We start from the raw sequence: 18,111 nt of genomic DNA, 5'->3' as shown, positions 1-18,111 counted from the left end.
TATATTAAGTTTCAGAAGTCTCAAACGCATAACCGTTGTGCACTCCACTTGCCCAATCAATGTTATTAACCTTATGCAAATAAGAGCGTTACAGATGTAGGCCTACAGTGCCATAAACTAAAATGACCCTGGGTTTATCTTACATGTCTGCATATATAAATGAATGAAACCTGTATTATTAATGATATTGTACAGAATGAAGGTGCAGTGTCAGTCCTCAAAGAGTGTGTGACAATGAGACCACAGGACCCCATCCCACCTCTGCTTGCAGCAAAAGTGTGCATCAACCAGCTACACTGGGTGAGAAAAACATTTACATTTAATCATTTAGCTGACGTAAAGGTCTGTGAAAGGGATTTTGGTTTAGGATGGTGCCACAAGACGCCGTTCACTTGCAGAACGCAAGTTTCTGGAGGGCATGTAGGTCTGAAGTAATGAGTTAAGATATAGGGGTGCAGAGCCGGTGGTTGTGCTGTAGGCAAACATTAGTGCCTTGAATTTAATGCGAGCGAAACACACCAAGCACATGTGAACAATATGCATATTCATCCTGCAATAAAAAAAAAATATATATTATATAAAAAAAAATCACAGTTTTATAGAGAAATTCAATTCAAGAGTTTCAGTCTCTAAACATACACTAACAATATAAAAATAAAAATAAAAACTTTTATTCAGCAAGGACACATTAAATTGATCAAAAGTGAATACTGCACTATTAATCAATTAACCCTGGGGAAAATATGTATCATGGTTTAAACTTTAGTAATAAAATAAATGCAGCCTGAGTGAGCATAAGAGACTTATTTTCAAGAACATGAAAAAATCTTACAAATGCCAAACTTTTTGAATCATAGTGTACTTTCCAGCAAAATGATTAAATGTGATGAAGACTATGTAATGAAATAAGCAATGTGCATTTCAGGTAAATTCATTCATTTTGGCATCTATAAGTCCTTAAATCCATAAAGCCTAATATCTAAATCCCATATAATCCTAATATATTTATATAAATACTAGCTAATCTTATAACTTTATTATTTATGGTATGAGAAATATTAAATCTGTATTTTCAGTTTTTTTTATAATATTCAGTGTACAGTATCGCTCAGTCTTAGATGGGGTCCAGATTCAATCACTAATAAGTGACCTCTGTGTTACAACATTAGTAACATTGCCACATTAATAAGTCACAACACTATCAATCAAATACACACTACAGCCCTGTTGAGATTAGGGCACATCTGGTAGAAGCGTAGTGCTGAATACAGACCGCATGGCATAAGAGGCTTACAGAACAATAGGGCCGTATAGCCACTGAAACGTAATGCATAGGCTTTAATGTCAGATAGCACGCCATCCCAGTCACACTTCAGAGCAGCCCTTTATCATCCCTGCATCAAAACAGGGAATGATAGGGGACTTCTCCTCAGGCAGTTGTCCTTGCTGATTCATGTCAGCATGTCTAGCTTTTAAATTAATGAATATCATACGACATTAAGTCAGCTTATTATGCTCATATGAATGATATATAATGTGAATGCATGATTACAAGTAGGGATTTGTCACAATTTGGCATCCAATTTGGGCAGCTGACATGACCTAAAAAGTGTTTCTTTTTCTTTTCTACACTACGCTATACAGATAAAATATTTGTAATAAATAAGATTTTTTTTTATGGTTTTAAAAGACGTTTCTTTTGCTCACCAAGGCTCAATAAAAATCGCAAGAGTAAATTAAGAAATATTATGACAATTTAAAGTAACTGTGTACTGTTTTATTATATTTTAAAATATAATTTATTCCTATTATGGCAAAGCTGAATTTTCTGAATTGACACATGATCCTTCAGAAATCATAATATGTTGATTTAGTGTTCAGTTATTATTGGTACTCAATTATTAAAAATGGTTCTTCTTATTATAAAAAAAAAAAAACAGTTTTTGCTGCTAAATATTGTGGAAACTTTGATAACATTTTTTTTAGGATTCTTTGATTAATAGAAAGTTCATTGAACAGCATTTATTTGAAATAGAAATAATTTTTAAGCCTTAAAAATATTTAATGTTATATTTAATGCGTCTGTAGCATATTATGGTTTCCAAAAAAAGAAAAAATCAACATAATAACGATAACTGTTTCTTCGGCACCAAATCAGCATATTACAATGATTTCTGAAGGATCATGTGACACTGGACTAATGCCTGGGTGATGAATTGTGTATATTAATTACACATTTTAATGTAAAATATTGTTATTTTTTTATTTAGCTTATGCTTTTGTTCAAAGTGACTGTCATGTATAGTTTATAGTCAATGATGATGTTGGGTTCAAACTCCTCAAACCTTTCAGTTTCCTGCTTAGGTCTTTAACCACTACACTACAGCTCCAATATATCATATCATCACAAGTTGATAACCACTGATATAAATCATCCAAATGTCTTATGCATGTTTAAATGTGTGTGTCAGCTGGAGGATGCAGTGTCCCTCGCAGCAGGTGTGGTTGCTTTAGGAGAGTGTGCTGGGGAGTCTCTTCCTCGAGCTCATCTGGCCATAGGACTGTGCCGTAGTATGCAGGCAACTGACGGTAAGCCCGTTTATCCTTCTCTGAACCTACAAAATAAACCAGGCCCCCAGCTGTCCTCAGCTGCTCTCTGCTCCCTCTCTCATGTCTGCGGTGACTCACTGTTTAACTGTGTGTTTGCAGCCACTCTGAAAGCAGACCGCGATGAGTTCAACAGAAGAGCGCTGCAGTCACTACGGAAGTACGCTTGATGTTTACCTTTTTCACTTCAGATTGTGTTAAGGAGGCTTCAGCCACCCACTTTGTTTTGGAATTGTTTGGACTCTTAAAGCCTTTTCTAAACCCCGTCTAAGTTGATTGCAGAACTGTTATTAATATTAAAACACACTGATATTAATTTTATCCTCAAAACTACACCACTGTTTAAAAAGTTTGGGGTCCGTAAGATTACTTTTTTTATGTTTTTGTCTCTTAAGCTCACCCAGGCTGCATTTATCTGATCAATAATCAGATAAAACAATAAATACAGTAATGTTGTGAAATATTATTACAATTTAAAAATATCTGTTTTCTATTTCAAAAATATTATTTATTCCTGAATTTTCAGCATGATTTCTCCAGTCTTCAGTGTTACATGATCATTCTAATATGCTGATTTGCTGCTCAATAAACATTTCTTGTTATTATCGATGTTGAAAACAGTTGTGCTGCTTAATATTTTTGTGCAAACCGCGATTCTTTGATAAATAGAAAGTTCAAAAGGCAACTTCAACAGCATTTATTTTAAATAGACATTTGTAACAAATATAAAAGACTTTACTGCCATTTTTGATCAATTTAATGAGTCATTGGTACAGTAAATAAAATGAATTCTTTTAAAAAATCTTACTGACCTTTTGAACAGTAGTTATATATATATACTTTCTATTAAAACTTGTGCTGTCAATAGAAGAAAATAATCACGTCATTGATCAGTCTAAAAAACACTGAAATTGATGACAAATTTGGTGAATGTAAACATAACAAAATCACTATTTACAGTAAGCATTTTTTTATTATTATTATTAAAATCATGGAATCTTTTAAACCCTTGCCCAAATTGAAGGTGTCATACAAACTTCTGGCATTGAATAATTTCTGTTCATTTACACTAATGTAATCTGTTGCAATCAGTTTCAAATTAAATTGTTTTTAATCCCGTTACTATGTAATTTAACATCACAGTTAATTCCAGCGTGTAAGCTTAGTGAAGGGTCAGTTGTGAGATGACTGGCAGATGTCAGACTGATGAAGACTTCACATAGACTTGTTTTTTGATTGCAGAGCACAATCGCTGGATCCTCAGGACCCTCAGATCTCCTTCTGCCTCTCTCTGCAGCTCGCTCTGGTTCGACAGGTTAGCATGTTAACACGTCAATCTTGCTGACTAGATGCGGAATCATGCGCATGATGATATCAGATTTCTGTTTTTCATATCTTCCAAGAAAAGAAATTTACATTAATCTCTCTCCTTATTTTGCATGACTGTGCATTTTTGTAGCTTTTGTTTACACTCAATATGACTGTCAAGGTCACATAATTGTGTGAATTATTAGTTTATCATATTTTGAACATGGAACTGAATGTATGTGTGATATTTCACCTGTTATTTCAGTCAGTGCTGGTCCCTAATGTGACCTCTTGTGTTTGTGGTAGGTGTCAGAAGCGATGAAGCCGTTGGAGTTGGCTCTGAATGTTCGAGGGGATGATCTGCACTCTCTACACCTGCTGGCTCTACTACTCAGTGCCCAGAAACACTACCAACACGCTCTTGATACGATCAAACTCGCCCTTAACCAGCACCCGGACAACTTTAAGTACGTTTATATATGCTTGTGTTCTACTTTAAAGGGATATAGTTCACCCAAAAATTTAAATTCTGTCATCATTAATCCTCTTGTCATTCCAAAACTGTATGACTTTCTTCTGTGGAACACAGAAAAATTATATTTTGAAGAAGCTAACAGTTTGGTTTATTGACTTCCATTGTATGGACAAAAACACTAAGACATATTATATCCTCTTTTATGTTCTTTTGGCTGAACAATCCCTTTAAGTCACATTGTCTGATTGTTAAGTCACTTTTATTTATATAGTGCTGTTCACAGTGCTTCAAAGCAACTTTACAGAGAAATATTGTTATAATAGTGTCTTAAATTATATGAGGACATTATTTAGCAGTTCAATTTAAAAAATGTGCCTTCATTTATTTGACTGTAAGCCCTATAAATATCCACTTTAAAAAACAAAATAGCAAAACCAGTGGCGTCTGAAAGTAACTGCTGGATCTTAGTTCAGAACTGACTTCACTTTTCTGAGTCAGTTTTTCATTTTTAGATTTTAATCAGCTGATTTTGCAGTGATTTTTACTGGACATATGAATTCAGAAGTTAGTAACTATAGGTATAGCTCATCACATGATCTACTAACGTTTGACAATGCTTGTCTTATTTTTCAACTCTTTTATCATTTTAAGCGTAAAATACTTTTTTACTTGAAAAGTGTGCTTGTGCACATTTTCCAAAAAATTTTCAGTTTTTACATCACCATGTGAGGTCAGTATTGCTCTCAGTGACATGCAGAGATGAGAATGGCGAGAAAATAATTAGGATCATGCTCATGTGTGAGAGCAACACACAGTGTTTAAAGACCCCCCAGCATTTCTTACACACTGAATCTATTTTGTGTGACTGAACACAATGGTCAAATTGTTACACATTTCTCATTCCAAGAACCTCTGCCTCTGGAGAAAACAAATAATCACTTTTATAACTGGAAAAAGTTAGCTCCGCTTTCTAGACACTCTTTATAACATATTGGAGAAGGAACAGTTGAACCAGTGTGTAAGTAAACTAAAATTACTTTTAATCTCCTTTTTAACTTCCGTAATCTGACATATTTTTCTGAGTGAAACAAGTTGTCCATCAAATTGATTGTGTCATGAACAATGAGCGTTAAATCCCATAATGGAACCAGATGTTTGGAGAGGAGAGCTGGAAACCAAGAGGTATTTGTGATGTGGAAATTTGTTCGAGTGGTGGAGCACGTTATTACATTTTGTGACTGTGAAGATTATGAAGACAATTTGAAATAACATGCAATGCTCTTTCACAATAAGGCCAGGTGTATCAATTTTTATTTCATGCTGACCTTAACTATTAGAGTTTTAGTACTCGTTTTAGTCATCTTGTTCCCTTATATATATATATATATATATATATATATATATACACAAATATATATGTATGTATACATATACATGTATATGTGTATATATATATATATATATATACAAATATATATATATATATATATATATATATATATATACACACATATACATATATATATATATATATATATACATATATGTATATATATATATATACACACATATACATATACATATATATATATATATATATATATATACATATATATATATATACAGTGTATATATATATATATATACATACAAGTGACAAAAGTTACTAAAACATATTTAAAAAAATTACTAAAATATAAACTAAATTACTTGAACCAGACGTCACGTCACACAGTGTGCATACAAATGCTCCACTCTCCACATAGATAGTGTATGCTGCTGTCGGTTAATGAAGATTTGCCAGATAACCTCGCGACTCAGTTGGACTCTTGTCATGTCAAAAGTGATAAGACTTCAGTGATGGACGTCGCCATCTTTGATATTACTTTGGTTCTTGGTCATTCCCTGCTGAAAAATCCAGCATTGCTGGTTACCAGCAAAAGTTATATTTTGCATGCTGGTTCCCAGCATGGGATGCTGGTTGCTGGTGGACCAGCATGTTGTCTTTTGATTCCAGCAAGACCACAACAAAACTTATGTGTTAAAAGTTGTTGGAGTCTGTTTGAGGTCACCATTATGGTGATTTGTGTTTTGTTATGTGATTTCTAGTTGGTCACTTGGCCCTAGGCCTTGGCCCATACCTTTTACTATAAACATTTTTTGGGATCAATGACGGACAGCTAGATTTTGACATGGGAGTCTCCAAATGACCATTAAAGTCTTTAAAAACAGCAAATAACAATTTTCATAATCAATAGCTCTTTCTTAGCAAGAGCTCTTCTCATAAACCCTGTTATTGAACAAACTGCTTATGATTATGCTGTTATTTGGCTTTTTTCTTTGTTTTCATATCTATAAATATTTTTGTTTTGCGATGTACACAAGCTCTTTTTAGCTGATTTCTGTATAGATCCTTTGAAACAAAATCCTTTGATACTTTGAAACGTTTCACCAGTTAGAATTTTAATTTTGAAAAAGTTAAAACTTCAGATGACACTGATTAATAATTTAACCATAACTAAAACAATTAAAATTCAGTTCTACTGTCAACAGAAGAAACTAAATAAATAAAGTTATAATTATACTTTTCAATAAATCATGCTTTAATCTTATGTTGTTTATCCTTTACATCACTGTGTTAAAAATAGAAATTTGCTAGCAAAAACAGTGCTTGTCCCCAAACACTGTTTACGTACAGACAACTGGCCTACTCACACTCACACTCACCCCACAAGACCATGCTGGTGAACCAGCTTCACCACTTCTGTTTTGCTTGAGAACAGCATGACTATTTCTTTGTCCACCAGTTAGACCAGCTCTATACCAGCATAAACCAGCCCAGATCAGCTTGGAAATCATGCTGGTTTATGATGGATTTTTCAGAAGGTCTGGTAAGAGAATACAGGCTTGACTCCCATTGCACGTTCATACAGATGCTACTGTAAGTTACTGTGTGAACGGGGCATTTCAAGTCTCCCACCTGTAAGTAAATGTGGTTGTCAATCCCAAAAACTGACAGTGTGAACGTAGCCTATGTTTACTTCATCACTACACTACTGCTGCTCCAGCACAACAGCACACCGCAGCATGAGCGTCTGCCAGTCAGAGCGTCTCGCTGCATCTCGTTCTCACTGGTGTGAATGCTCTGCTGCCCCTGTTTACACACGTATTCTTAATAGCACACATCCGCACACACACCTTCACATTCATCTCGCTTCACCCCTCCACCCTCCAGCTCACACAGACGTCCACCCACTCGCTGTACCTTGCTTAAAAGACAGACAGTTCAGGGGAAGAAGAATGTCCCCAGACAGGCTGCCAAATTGCTATTTTCTGTCCGAAGCAACTGAAGCATTGCCCACTGATGGAGAACTAGGGTTGATAGTGGTTGAACCAAGGAGGTCTGTAATACCCAGTGAAAATTATCTGTTACCATTCACACATCTCATTGGCAGTTGGTCTTCTGTGCATTCAGCTCTGGAAGGGACATCCAATTCCAGAAACATTTATTGACACTGTAAAAGTCTGACTGACGACTTTGGATCAGGAAAATTACGTCCTATGCTGATTGGCTGATGGAAGCATATTTACTTGTTCCAGACTATTACGTCAAAGGCAGTAGACTAAAGATGATTAGTTATCTCTGAACACAGCCACATACCCAATGATAAAAGTGTGTTCACAAATATGCAGTTAGTTATTCTGAGTTTTTCTTCTGAAATGTGTAACTTTGGTTTCAGTGGCATTGCATAAGTTGTAATTTTTACTTTAAACGTGCAAACGTTCTGATATGAATATCTTTCTTTTCTCTTTTTACATCACAAAAAACAGCTGTTTCTTCAGGGGTGTGTAGACTTTTTATATCCACTGTATACTTTATATTATTTAATCTTGAATAAAATTATAATATTTTGTTCCTCCTCTAAAACAAAAATTTTTCATGAACCAATCAATTCCTAGATTATTCCCTTGTTTTTCTAGGTCTAGAGTACATATGTGTTGACTTTAATTTTGTTATCTGCAAAAATCTTGTGAATATTTGATATATCACCCAGTCCTATGTTTAATATTTTTATGTTATACATTACAGTTCATAAATTTGGGGTTCATATGATTTTTTTTTATGCTTTTGAAAAAAATATGCTTACCAAGGTTGCATTTATTTGGTCCAAAATCCAGCAAAAACGTTGTGAAGTATAATTGAAATTCACTGTTTTCTATTTTAATATATTTTAAGATTTAACTTATTTCTGTGATGCAAAACGCTCCGGTTACTAACGTAACCTCAGTTCCCTGAGATACGGGAACGAGCATTGCGTCAGTTTCTCTGAATACTGAAGCCTGATTGGTTTATGTCTTGCACTTTTTCTTGACTGAACCGCAGTAACGTCGCTTATGCGCAGTAGCACGGCAGAATACACAGTGCTAGTTTCCATATCTCAGGGAACCAAGGTTAAGTTAGTAACCTCAGCATTCCCTTTTCAATACAGTTCACTTCGCATTGCTTCTGTCTCTGACGCGTTTGGGGAATGCACTGCAAAATGCTGTGCTACTACTGAGAACAGAAGCTCAGTTAGGAGGCAGGCTACTAAAGTCAAGGACTTAGAATGCCCAAAAATGGCAGGCTGGGGTACAGAACTGAACCGATTTAGGCAGACAGAACCCGCACCTGAAGGGCCGGGGCATCCAAGTTGTAGAACCTGATAAAGGTGGACGGCGAAGACCAGCCGGCCACCGCACAAATGTCAGCCATGGATATTCCCCTAGACCAGGGGTCTCCAACACGTCGCTCGCGAGCTACCAGTAGCTCGTGGCCTGATTGGAGGTAGCTCGCCAAGGGCCGTTCACATATCGCGTCTTTTGCACGCTCAAGGTCGTTATTTCAAATAATTGAAGCGACACGCTCATTTTTTCCAGGCGCAGCGAGTCAGCATGAAGGATGGGAGTGCACCCAAACACTACGGGTGTTTTTTTCTTCTCCGTAAATAAATCTAGTAGCAGAGCTACAACAAGCGTTTTTTGGTGGTGGAAATCCATTAGCTATTAAAACTTCTTTGTCGAATTGAGGTGAATTGATTTTATTGTGTAGTATTAGTACTTTTTGAACAGGATTCTGTGATAACCATGAACATTTTGGTCACTATAATCATGAAATTACATTTTCATACCATTTCATCTCTAGTTATGATGCACTATAAAATTAACAATAATTAATAATATTTTTTTTTATCTCTGACAATTAAGGGTGACACATATAGGCCTACAATAACTATTTTAGGTCAAAAATAGTTTGCATAGTTGTTAATATTAGAGTTATGAGACATTATTTAAGAGATTTAAGTATTGCATTACATGAGTAGCTCTCGGCCACTTTCATTTTTAAAAAGTAGCTCTCAAATGAAAAAAGGTTGGAGACCCCTGCCCTAGACCATGCCCAAGAGGAAGCCATCCCTCTGGTGGAGTGGGCCCTCACTCCAAAGGGGCACTGCAAGTCCAGGGACTTGTAGGCTAGTGCTGCTATTGTGTCCACTATCCAGTGGGGCAGTCTCTGCTTCATGACTGGCAGCCCTTTAGAGCGTCCTCCGAAGCACACAAACAGCTGCTCCGATTGCCTGAATTGGCTAGAGCGCTCAGTGTACACCCTAAGGGCCCGCACTGGGCGGATTGGGTGTGGTGTCCGTTCACCCTCAGCAGTGAGGAGAGCAGAAAGTGAGATAACCTGAGCCTTGAAGGGTGTGGAGAGCACCTTAGCCTGGAAGCCCGGAATGGCTTCTCAAGCCTGGCTTCAGGCGGCGAGGTTGGAGAGCCGCTGCTGAGGGCTGACCCTTCATGATTTGTGAAGGTGTTTGTTTTTAATTTGGCTCGCTTTAACAGCGGAAGGAGGTCTGGTCGGGCCTGACTGGTATGGCGGACACAGTACCAACAAACACAGCGCCTCCTTGCAGAACCGAATAGGCCAGAGGAAGAGACAGGGGAGTCAAGAAGGGCTGTCTTGTCAGCTTCCTTGATCTGCAAGTTTACAGTGCACAGACATGAACCAATCAGGCTTCAGTGTTCTGAGAAAATGCGGGAGACTGATGCAATGCGAAGTGAACCGTATTGAAAGGGAACTGAATTTTCAGCAACCTTTAGTGTCCGCTGGGTTCTTTAGTGTCACATGAGCTTTCAGAAATCATTTTAATATACTGATTTGGTGCTCAAGAAACATTTATTAATATTATCAATGTTGAAAACAATTGTGCCGCTTAATATTTTTGTGGAAAGCGTGATAAAAAAAAAAATTTCAGACTTTTTTGATGAATAGAAAGTTCAAAAGACTTTAAAATAGCAATCTTTTGTAACATTATACATATCGCTACTATCACTTTTGATCAATTTAATGCATCCTGGCTAATTAGAAGTATTCATATCTTAAAAAAGAAACTTACACCAAACTTTCGAAGTGTACATTTTTATAACGTATTGTTAGGTTTTGACTACAGTACTTAGCAGAAGCACTTCCTGCTTTTGTAGGAGCCAGAACATTCTTATTCTGTCTCTTTTTTGGTGCTCTTTGCAGCACTGTAGTTTATTAATTGTTCTTGTCTTTGCGTGTTTTAGTCTTCTCTTTACCAAAGTGAAGCTGGAGGAAGTTTTGTTCGGACCTGCTGCAGCTTTACAGACCTGTGCAGAAATGCTGCAGTTGTGGCAAAGTCGCTATGATTTTACCCGACTCAGGTAATGTGTGTGTATATGACACGTCTCTGTTCTAAAAAAAACTCTGATTTTAATATTCATTTTGCCCCGTTGTACCTCTCTTCTTGTTACTTGTGCTAATTTCCTGTTTCCTTGGTTTCTCTATGGGTGCTTCTCAAACAAAAGGCTGTGTCTTGGTAAGGCTGCATATCTCGGCTGCCACGTCATCAAGCGCCGCTGAAGGCATTCTCAATTTGTAGCCTTCATTTCGCGTCCTTCATTCAGCCCATTTTGAAGGATGCATCAAGTGTATCCTTCGCGCTCTTCAATCACCCACAATCCATTGCACACTTTCCAATTCATGAAAAAGAACTGACGGAAAATGAGTCGGCGCTGAGCTTGATTTCTGAGTTCATTATGAAATGTAAGACAAAAATAATGTTTTCAGAGATGTTATCTTTTGTTTTGGTGTAAATTAATCACTTAACACTAAACTGCCAATACTGTAAGCCAGTTAATTTTCCATTAGTCAGTTAAGATTTTTTTATTCAAAGTATTTTTTCAAAATTAACCAAATTTACTAAATTAGTTGTAATAGTATTTTTGTGCTGTGACCGTGGGGGTGGAAACACACGTGACGTGGCCATGTGCGCTTACTAGACCGTCTCCTTCTAGCGTTTAATACTGAGGTAGGGCTTTAACGTAGATAACAATGATAAGCTCTGGACATTTTTACTCAGTATGGATTAATTTAACAGCCTATCACACACCAGAAATAAAGCGTCAACAGTGCATGTCGCTAATAAGTGATTTCTGCGTGTCTGTGTGTGAATGAATCATCTGATGATACACAAACTCACACGCATGTGACGCTTACGGTGTTTTCATCATCTGCTTATTATTATTTCTAAGGGATATCATGCAACCAAGATATTTTTTCATTCATATTTTAAATGTATACAGTTCTGTTGTGCAGCATCTTATTTGAAATTTTTTTTTAATGTTTTGTTTTGTTTGATCATTTGATTAAATTATTAAAGTTTATATAAATTTGTATTAAAAAAAAAACAGAATTTAGAGAAAAACAAAAAGGATTTAATGGGGCCCCAAATTAAAGGGTAGCTACTCTGCTGAGTTTAATTTGGAACAAACAAGTTTATATGTTTACATTCATTCTCAAGGTCTAACAATGAGAATGAATGTAAATGGTAGGTACTGTAGATGTATATTGGGATGAATATCAATATCAAATGAAAAAATATACGCTAAGGAGGACTCCAGCCTACAAGCCTCCAAAGAACTAGACTAGGAAGGATACAGTCTCACTAGGATGCAGCCTTCCATTTGTGAAGCACCCTATGGCCGTGTGTCCACCAAAGTGTTTTAGCAAGCTAATAACGCCAGCGCTCTTCTGAAAACATCTTCCTGAGTTCGCTTCAGCGGCGCAGCATTGTTTTTCAGTTGAGACAGTATATGTGCTATATGATATGGAATATCCGCAGAATTGTTACTAATATCTGATTTCCCAGATAGTATGTTTCTGAATATGAAAAATGTTGATACAATGTAAAGTATTTGCTTTGGTTTTTGTTTTCAATGGTTTTGTTCCTTTGTTCTCATCTGTTGCCATTTTCCCAGCAGGACGTGGTCGCTGTGGTATTTGTCCCGCCCCTCCTCCACTGTGATTGGACGGCTGGGTAAAAAGTGACAGTTATGAGTGCTTCGTTTTACCAAATTAAAAAAAAAAAAAAAAAACGACGATCGCTCAGCTCCCATTGAAAACAATTGAAAAATTAAACTAGCCTCAGGAAAAAAATGTTTGGTGGACACACGGCCTACATGTCCTGATTTGTTTCTGTAGCTAGTTGCTTTGTTTATTTCCTCATTTAGTCTGTGAATTTATAGCCCAGTATTTCCATGTGATAGAGATGATGTGATTTCATGTGTTCCAGTGAGGAGGATGACACTAGTAGCATTCCCCCTGATCCAGGCCCACTGAGCAGGAAACCCAGCGGCCTCCATCTTACCCTCCCAGACTTCCAGGAGACAGAGACCGGTGTGTATTATGAGCATGTGTGATTGCATGTGTGTTTATGTTACTGAGATGTGTGTCATGTTGTGTCAGGGTCTCAGAGCGCTCCGTCTATCGCGGTGTCCCGTCTGGAACAGGCCATGTCGGAGGTGTCGGCCCTCAGCTCCACCCACAGACACGGCCCTGCCTACATTTGGACCACCCTGGAGCGCATCTGGCTGCAAGCAGGTATGTCGTAAGTGTAGAAATTACACTTCTTTTTTGAATATCATTATTTCTTATATCTCTACATTTTATTAACGTTAACCAGAATTAAATTACCGCTTTGATGTTTGCAGTAACAGGGTTTCTGCAGGTATCTTCCAATTAAATGTAATGCTTTTATATATATATATATATATATATATATATATATATATATTTGTGCGTTCAATCGATTAAAAAAAAATTAACTCAGTTAATCACAATTTTTTTCTGTGATTAATCGTGATTAATCACAATTAAAAAGACTTACATTTTTGTAGGTTTATATCTAGTTTATATATTTTATAATGTAATAATTTCACCATTAATTTCCAAATTAATGTAGAAACAACATAAAGACAGTATATTTCAAATATTTGTTTAATGGCATCTTTTTTATGAATGAAAGTCAGTCTCACTGGTACTTATACAGCTATTGATGTATGGTTAAAAATGATGTTCTGTTCTTTGAACTTTGATCAAAACTGTTATTTGATTAACTTTACTGTCAGACAGAATTAGTGTCTGCTGTCCCTTTAAGACCAGCCGCTGCTGACAGAGACGTGGATCTCACACGAGCCTCATTCTCTCACAACTCTTCACGTTCATTTAAGACTTTATTTAACTCAAGAATGCTCTTATGTTTTGAAGATACTCAACAAAACGGACATTTTGGCATAATTGTGTGTGTTACTGTTTGTTCAAGCCAAGTTCAGGTTCAAAGTATTTGCATGAATTAGAGCGGGATCATAAAGCTTGCCAAAGGATGACAAAAATGAACAGATGCTGCGTTAATTGCGTTAAATATCCACTTCTAATGGAATTTGCACTTTCCCATTTTTCTGGTCTAGTTTTATTCCTGTCCACCGCTGTACAAAATGCCTGCGTCACCTCCGCATCACGGCAATTTTGCTCCGGACGGAAGCAATTACCAAACCGGTTCCGCATGTTTATCGCACTAACATACATATTTTCCTAGATGACGTCATCTGAAAGTAAAGTGTTTCATATGCAGATCTTCTTACATTTTAATGAAATATCAAGTTTGTAATTGTTTTTTGAGGGTTTTTTTCTGTACTCATGTTGACTTTAATACATTTGGGAAGTCATTGACGTACTATGACATTATTTGGATGTTATTTTTGCGTTATTTATATGCTACTCTGCATGAAATGCGTTTCCCATGGATCTTATACTGGGTGTTTGTGCCCTCTTGTTCCCATTCCCAGCATTCCTCTGGCATGGGTTCATTTCCTGTCTAAAATGGGACGTATCCTAGTTCTGTACAAATGAGTAAATGTGAGAGCACAAGAGCGGCCCATTGAAAGAATGGGCGTGATGTCACACTCAGTTCAAAATAGTACTGAGCACAAGGGCCCACTGAACACAGTCCACCATGTAGCACATATTTTTTACATCAGCTGTCATTTGTAATCTGTCTGTGTTTTTATGTGCTTTGTTTCAGAATAACATAATAATATAATAAATAATTCAAATGTTTAAAATAAATGTATTTTTAACATTTAAATGTTTAATTTCATTGTTATGCCACTCAGCATGTGTTGTCTGTGAAGAAACAACATAGAACAAAACTGTGTTTGCAGTGCAAAGACAGCTATTGATGGTAATGGATGCAAGAAAGGCCTATCACAACTAAGTATGCAAATAATTACCAGAAAGAAGACCAGTTACTCTTCAGTATGCAAATATTACAACAACGCCAGCACTGTTACATTTTTAAATGTTGAGCATTTCAACAAAATCAGTGGGAGATCTTTTATTTTAAAACCAAAACATTCGCAAAATTTTGCTGTGGGAAAAAGGACCATTGTCTATAATCAATAGTGTAGCGATGTATGAAATGCAGCTCACGCAAAGGTCACTTTCAGACCAGTGTTATTTTATTATTAATGTATTTAATAATATTTTGAATTAGCTTTTATTTTTACATTTACTGTTTTTATATTAAAGGTGCAATAGGTGATTCTCTACAGAAACAATTTTTGTTATCCTGTTTGAAAGTCTCATCCTGATAGCAGTCACTATGTTAAACGGTCTAAATGCATTTTTATAAATATATATATCGTCTGTAGAAGGTGTAGGACCATAAAATGTTTGTTCAATTATTGCATTCGGTCCGAATGAAATGCTACTATGTGTTCCCTGTCAGTCGACGTGCGTTTTGTATACCACTGCACAGCCTGTTCACACAGACATCATACTGTACGTCATCAGCGTGTTTGGACGCCGATTTGCAGTGAGGGTGGGATCGTATGCTTTTAATTCTAGCAGGCTAAAGTTAGCATTTCCCAGATCAACTATTGCACCTTTAAGTTTTGGTAATTTTGTTGTGTTTTGACATTTTTATTAGTTTCTGGTTTATATATATATATATATATATATATATATATATATATATATATATACAGTACCAGTCAAAAGTTTGGAAACGTTACTATTTTTTATGTTTTTGAAAGAAGTCTCTTATGCTCATCAAGCCTGCAGTTAAAAAAAAAAAAAAACAGTAATATTATGAAATATTATTACAATTTAAAATAATGGTTCTCTTTTTTAATATATTTTAAAATGTAATTTATTTTTGTGATGCAAAGCTGAATTTTCATCAGCAAGTACTCCAGTCTTTGGTGTCTTATGATCCTTATGATGATTTGATACTCAGTTATTATCAATGATGGAAACAGTTGTGCTGTTTAATATATATTTTTTGGAATACTTTTTTTCAGGATTCATTGATGAGTAAAACGTTAACAGCATTTATTCATAAAAACAGCATTTATTCAAAATAAAAACATTTCTAACAATATAAATCGTTACCATCACCTTTTATCAATTTAACGCATCCTTGTTGAATTAAAGTACTAATTTCTTAAAAAAAAAAAAAGTTATTGTTCCCAAACTTTTGAACGGTAGTGTATATTATTACAAAAGATTTCTATTCTAAATAAATACAGTTCTTTTTTAACTTTTTATTCATCAAATAATCCTGATAAAAGTATCTCAGGTTATAAAAAAAATATTAAGCAGCACAACTGTTTCCAACATTGATCATAAATCAGCATATTAGAATGATTTCTGAAGGATCATAAGACACCAAAGACTGGAGTACTTGCTGATGAAAATTCAGCTTTGCATCACAAAAATAAATTACATTTTAAAGTATATTAAAAAAGAGAACCATTATTTTAAATTGTAATAATATTTCATAATATTACTGTTGTTGTTGTTGTTGTTGTTGTTGTTTTGCAGGCTGGATGAGCAAAAGAGACTTCTTTCAAAAATATAAAAAATAGTAATGTTTCCAAACTTTTGACTGGTACTGTATATATTTATATATATATATTTCTATTTAGCTTTAATTTACTTGTATTTCAGTGCTGAATCTGCGTAGGGAAATCTTTTGCCCTCTCTCAAACTTCCGATTGCTTGAATTCCTATTAACATGACTGGCCTGTAACAATTCAGGAACAGCAATAAATGTGACCACACCTTAAGGCTGCATTTATCTACAAAACATAGTTTGAATAAGCAGTTCAGTATGAATTAATTGCAGATAGGTGTGAATAAAAATGTAAATACACTGCTGCTATCTTGGAAGCACTATACATGTATGCAATTTTCAAAACTCCTTTTTTTGTGTGTTTGTGTGTAATAGCTGCCTAAATTCTCCTACCAGTGATTCTGTTTGAACAAATACACAACAGGCAGCAGTTGATAAGAACTGTTTATTTGCTGTGGTGACTCCTAAATGCTAGAGTAGAGCTGCAGATGCTTGTACAGCACTCAACACATGGCCTTATTTAGACATGAGCATGAATATCCCTCTATGAGCCTGAGTGTGAGATTTAAGGGTAGAAAGGGGAGAAGGTCATCATGCATTTGCGATTGCAAATATGTTGCCTAAGCTGCATTTTAAATCATCTAGACAGAACAAAATGCGGCATTCGTGCGATTCTCCTGGTTGAACCACAGCTTGTCTGAAATGAAGCATGTTGGTATTCACTCCTTTACTCTGAGAGAGTTGTAATGCTGTGGCAGCAGATCCGTCTTTGAGAGTGTTGATGTTCCAGATGGCTGTGTCACGGCCGTGAAGTCAGAGACGTTTCATAAAGATGAATCATCATGCACTCGATTAGAGATAATCTCACAATAAGAGAATCTCACGATATGACAAAGCTGTCACTGAAACAAGAGAGTTGTAACTGTAATAATATCATTTTAGTGTAATGTCACAAAAACAATTATGCCATCAGAATGGTTTATTATTTCTCTCATTGATCTCTTGTATGTTTTGTGATGCCGTGCCGACCAGGGGAGCTGTTCGCCGCTGACGGACGGATGAAGGAAGCTCAGTTCTGTGTGCAGGAGGCAGGAACTCTCTTCCCCACCTCACACTCAGTGCTGCTGCTCAAGGGCCGTGTGGCTGAGCTTAGGGGCAACGACACCGAGGCCAAGAGCCTGTACGATGAAGCTCTCGCCATCAACCCCAGAGGACACCATATACTGCTGCACCTGGTGAGTGACACACATCCACAGACACATGCTGTGCATCACACTCACTCACTTTAACATCTTTAACCTTAAAACGAATAGATATTAAGTTCCACTTTGATGCCCCTGAATCTGACCCAATACCATCTCGCCCCCCTCCCTTTATATATATATATACAGTGAGGAAAATAAGTATTTGAACACCCTGCTATTTTGCAAGTTCTCCCACTTAGAAATCATGGAGGGGTCTGAAATTGTCATC

At 36.2% G+C, this 18,111-nt stretch overlaps 1 protein-coding gene across 1 annotated transcript in view; it reads left to right on the top strand.

Moving 5' to 3' along the window:
• ttc7a (tetratricopeptide repeat domain 7A) overlaps positions 1-18,111 on the top strand; it is a gene marked incomplete at its 5' end in the record, with an annotated part of 62,559 nt that overhangs the window by 26,158 nt on the left and 18,290 nt on the right. The window contains 9 exons of the mRNA XM_081351592.1: positions 196-300; positions 2,472-2,589; positions 2,710-2,767; positions 3,850-3,922; positions 4,222-4,382; positions 10,991-11,107; positions 13,018-13,121; positions 13,191-13,325; positions 17,671-17,873. Coding sequence (XP_081207718.1) covers positions 196-300; positions 2,472-2,589; positions 2,710-2,767; positions 3,850-3,922; positions 4,222-4,382; positions 10,991-11,107; positions 13,018-13,121; positions 13,191-13,325; positions 17,671-17,873 — 1,074 coding nt within the window. The remainder of the gene's footprint in view (positions 1-195; positions 301-2,471; positions 2,590-2,709; positions 2,768-3,849; positions 3,923-4,221; positions 4,383-10,990; positions 11,108-13,017; positions 13,122-13,190; positions 13,326-17,670; positions 17,874-18,111) is intronic.

This window comes from Scardinius erythrophthalmus (assembly GCF_964197995.2).
Source record: "Scardinius erythrophthalmus genome assembly, chromosome: 21".
NCBI lineage: Eukaryota > Metazoa > Chordata > Actinopteri > Cypriniformes > Leuciscidae > Scardinius > Scardinius erythrophthalmus.
The sequence above is the reverse complement of the archived record's forward strand: the minus strand, read 5'-3'. Positions and strand labels throughout refer to the sequence as shown.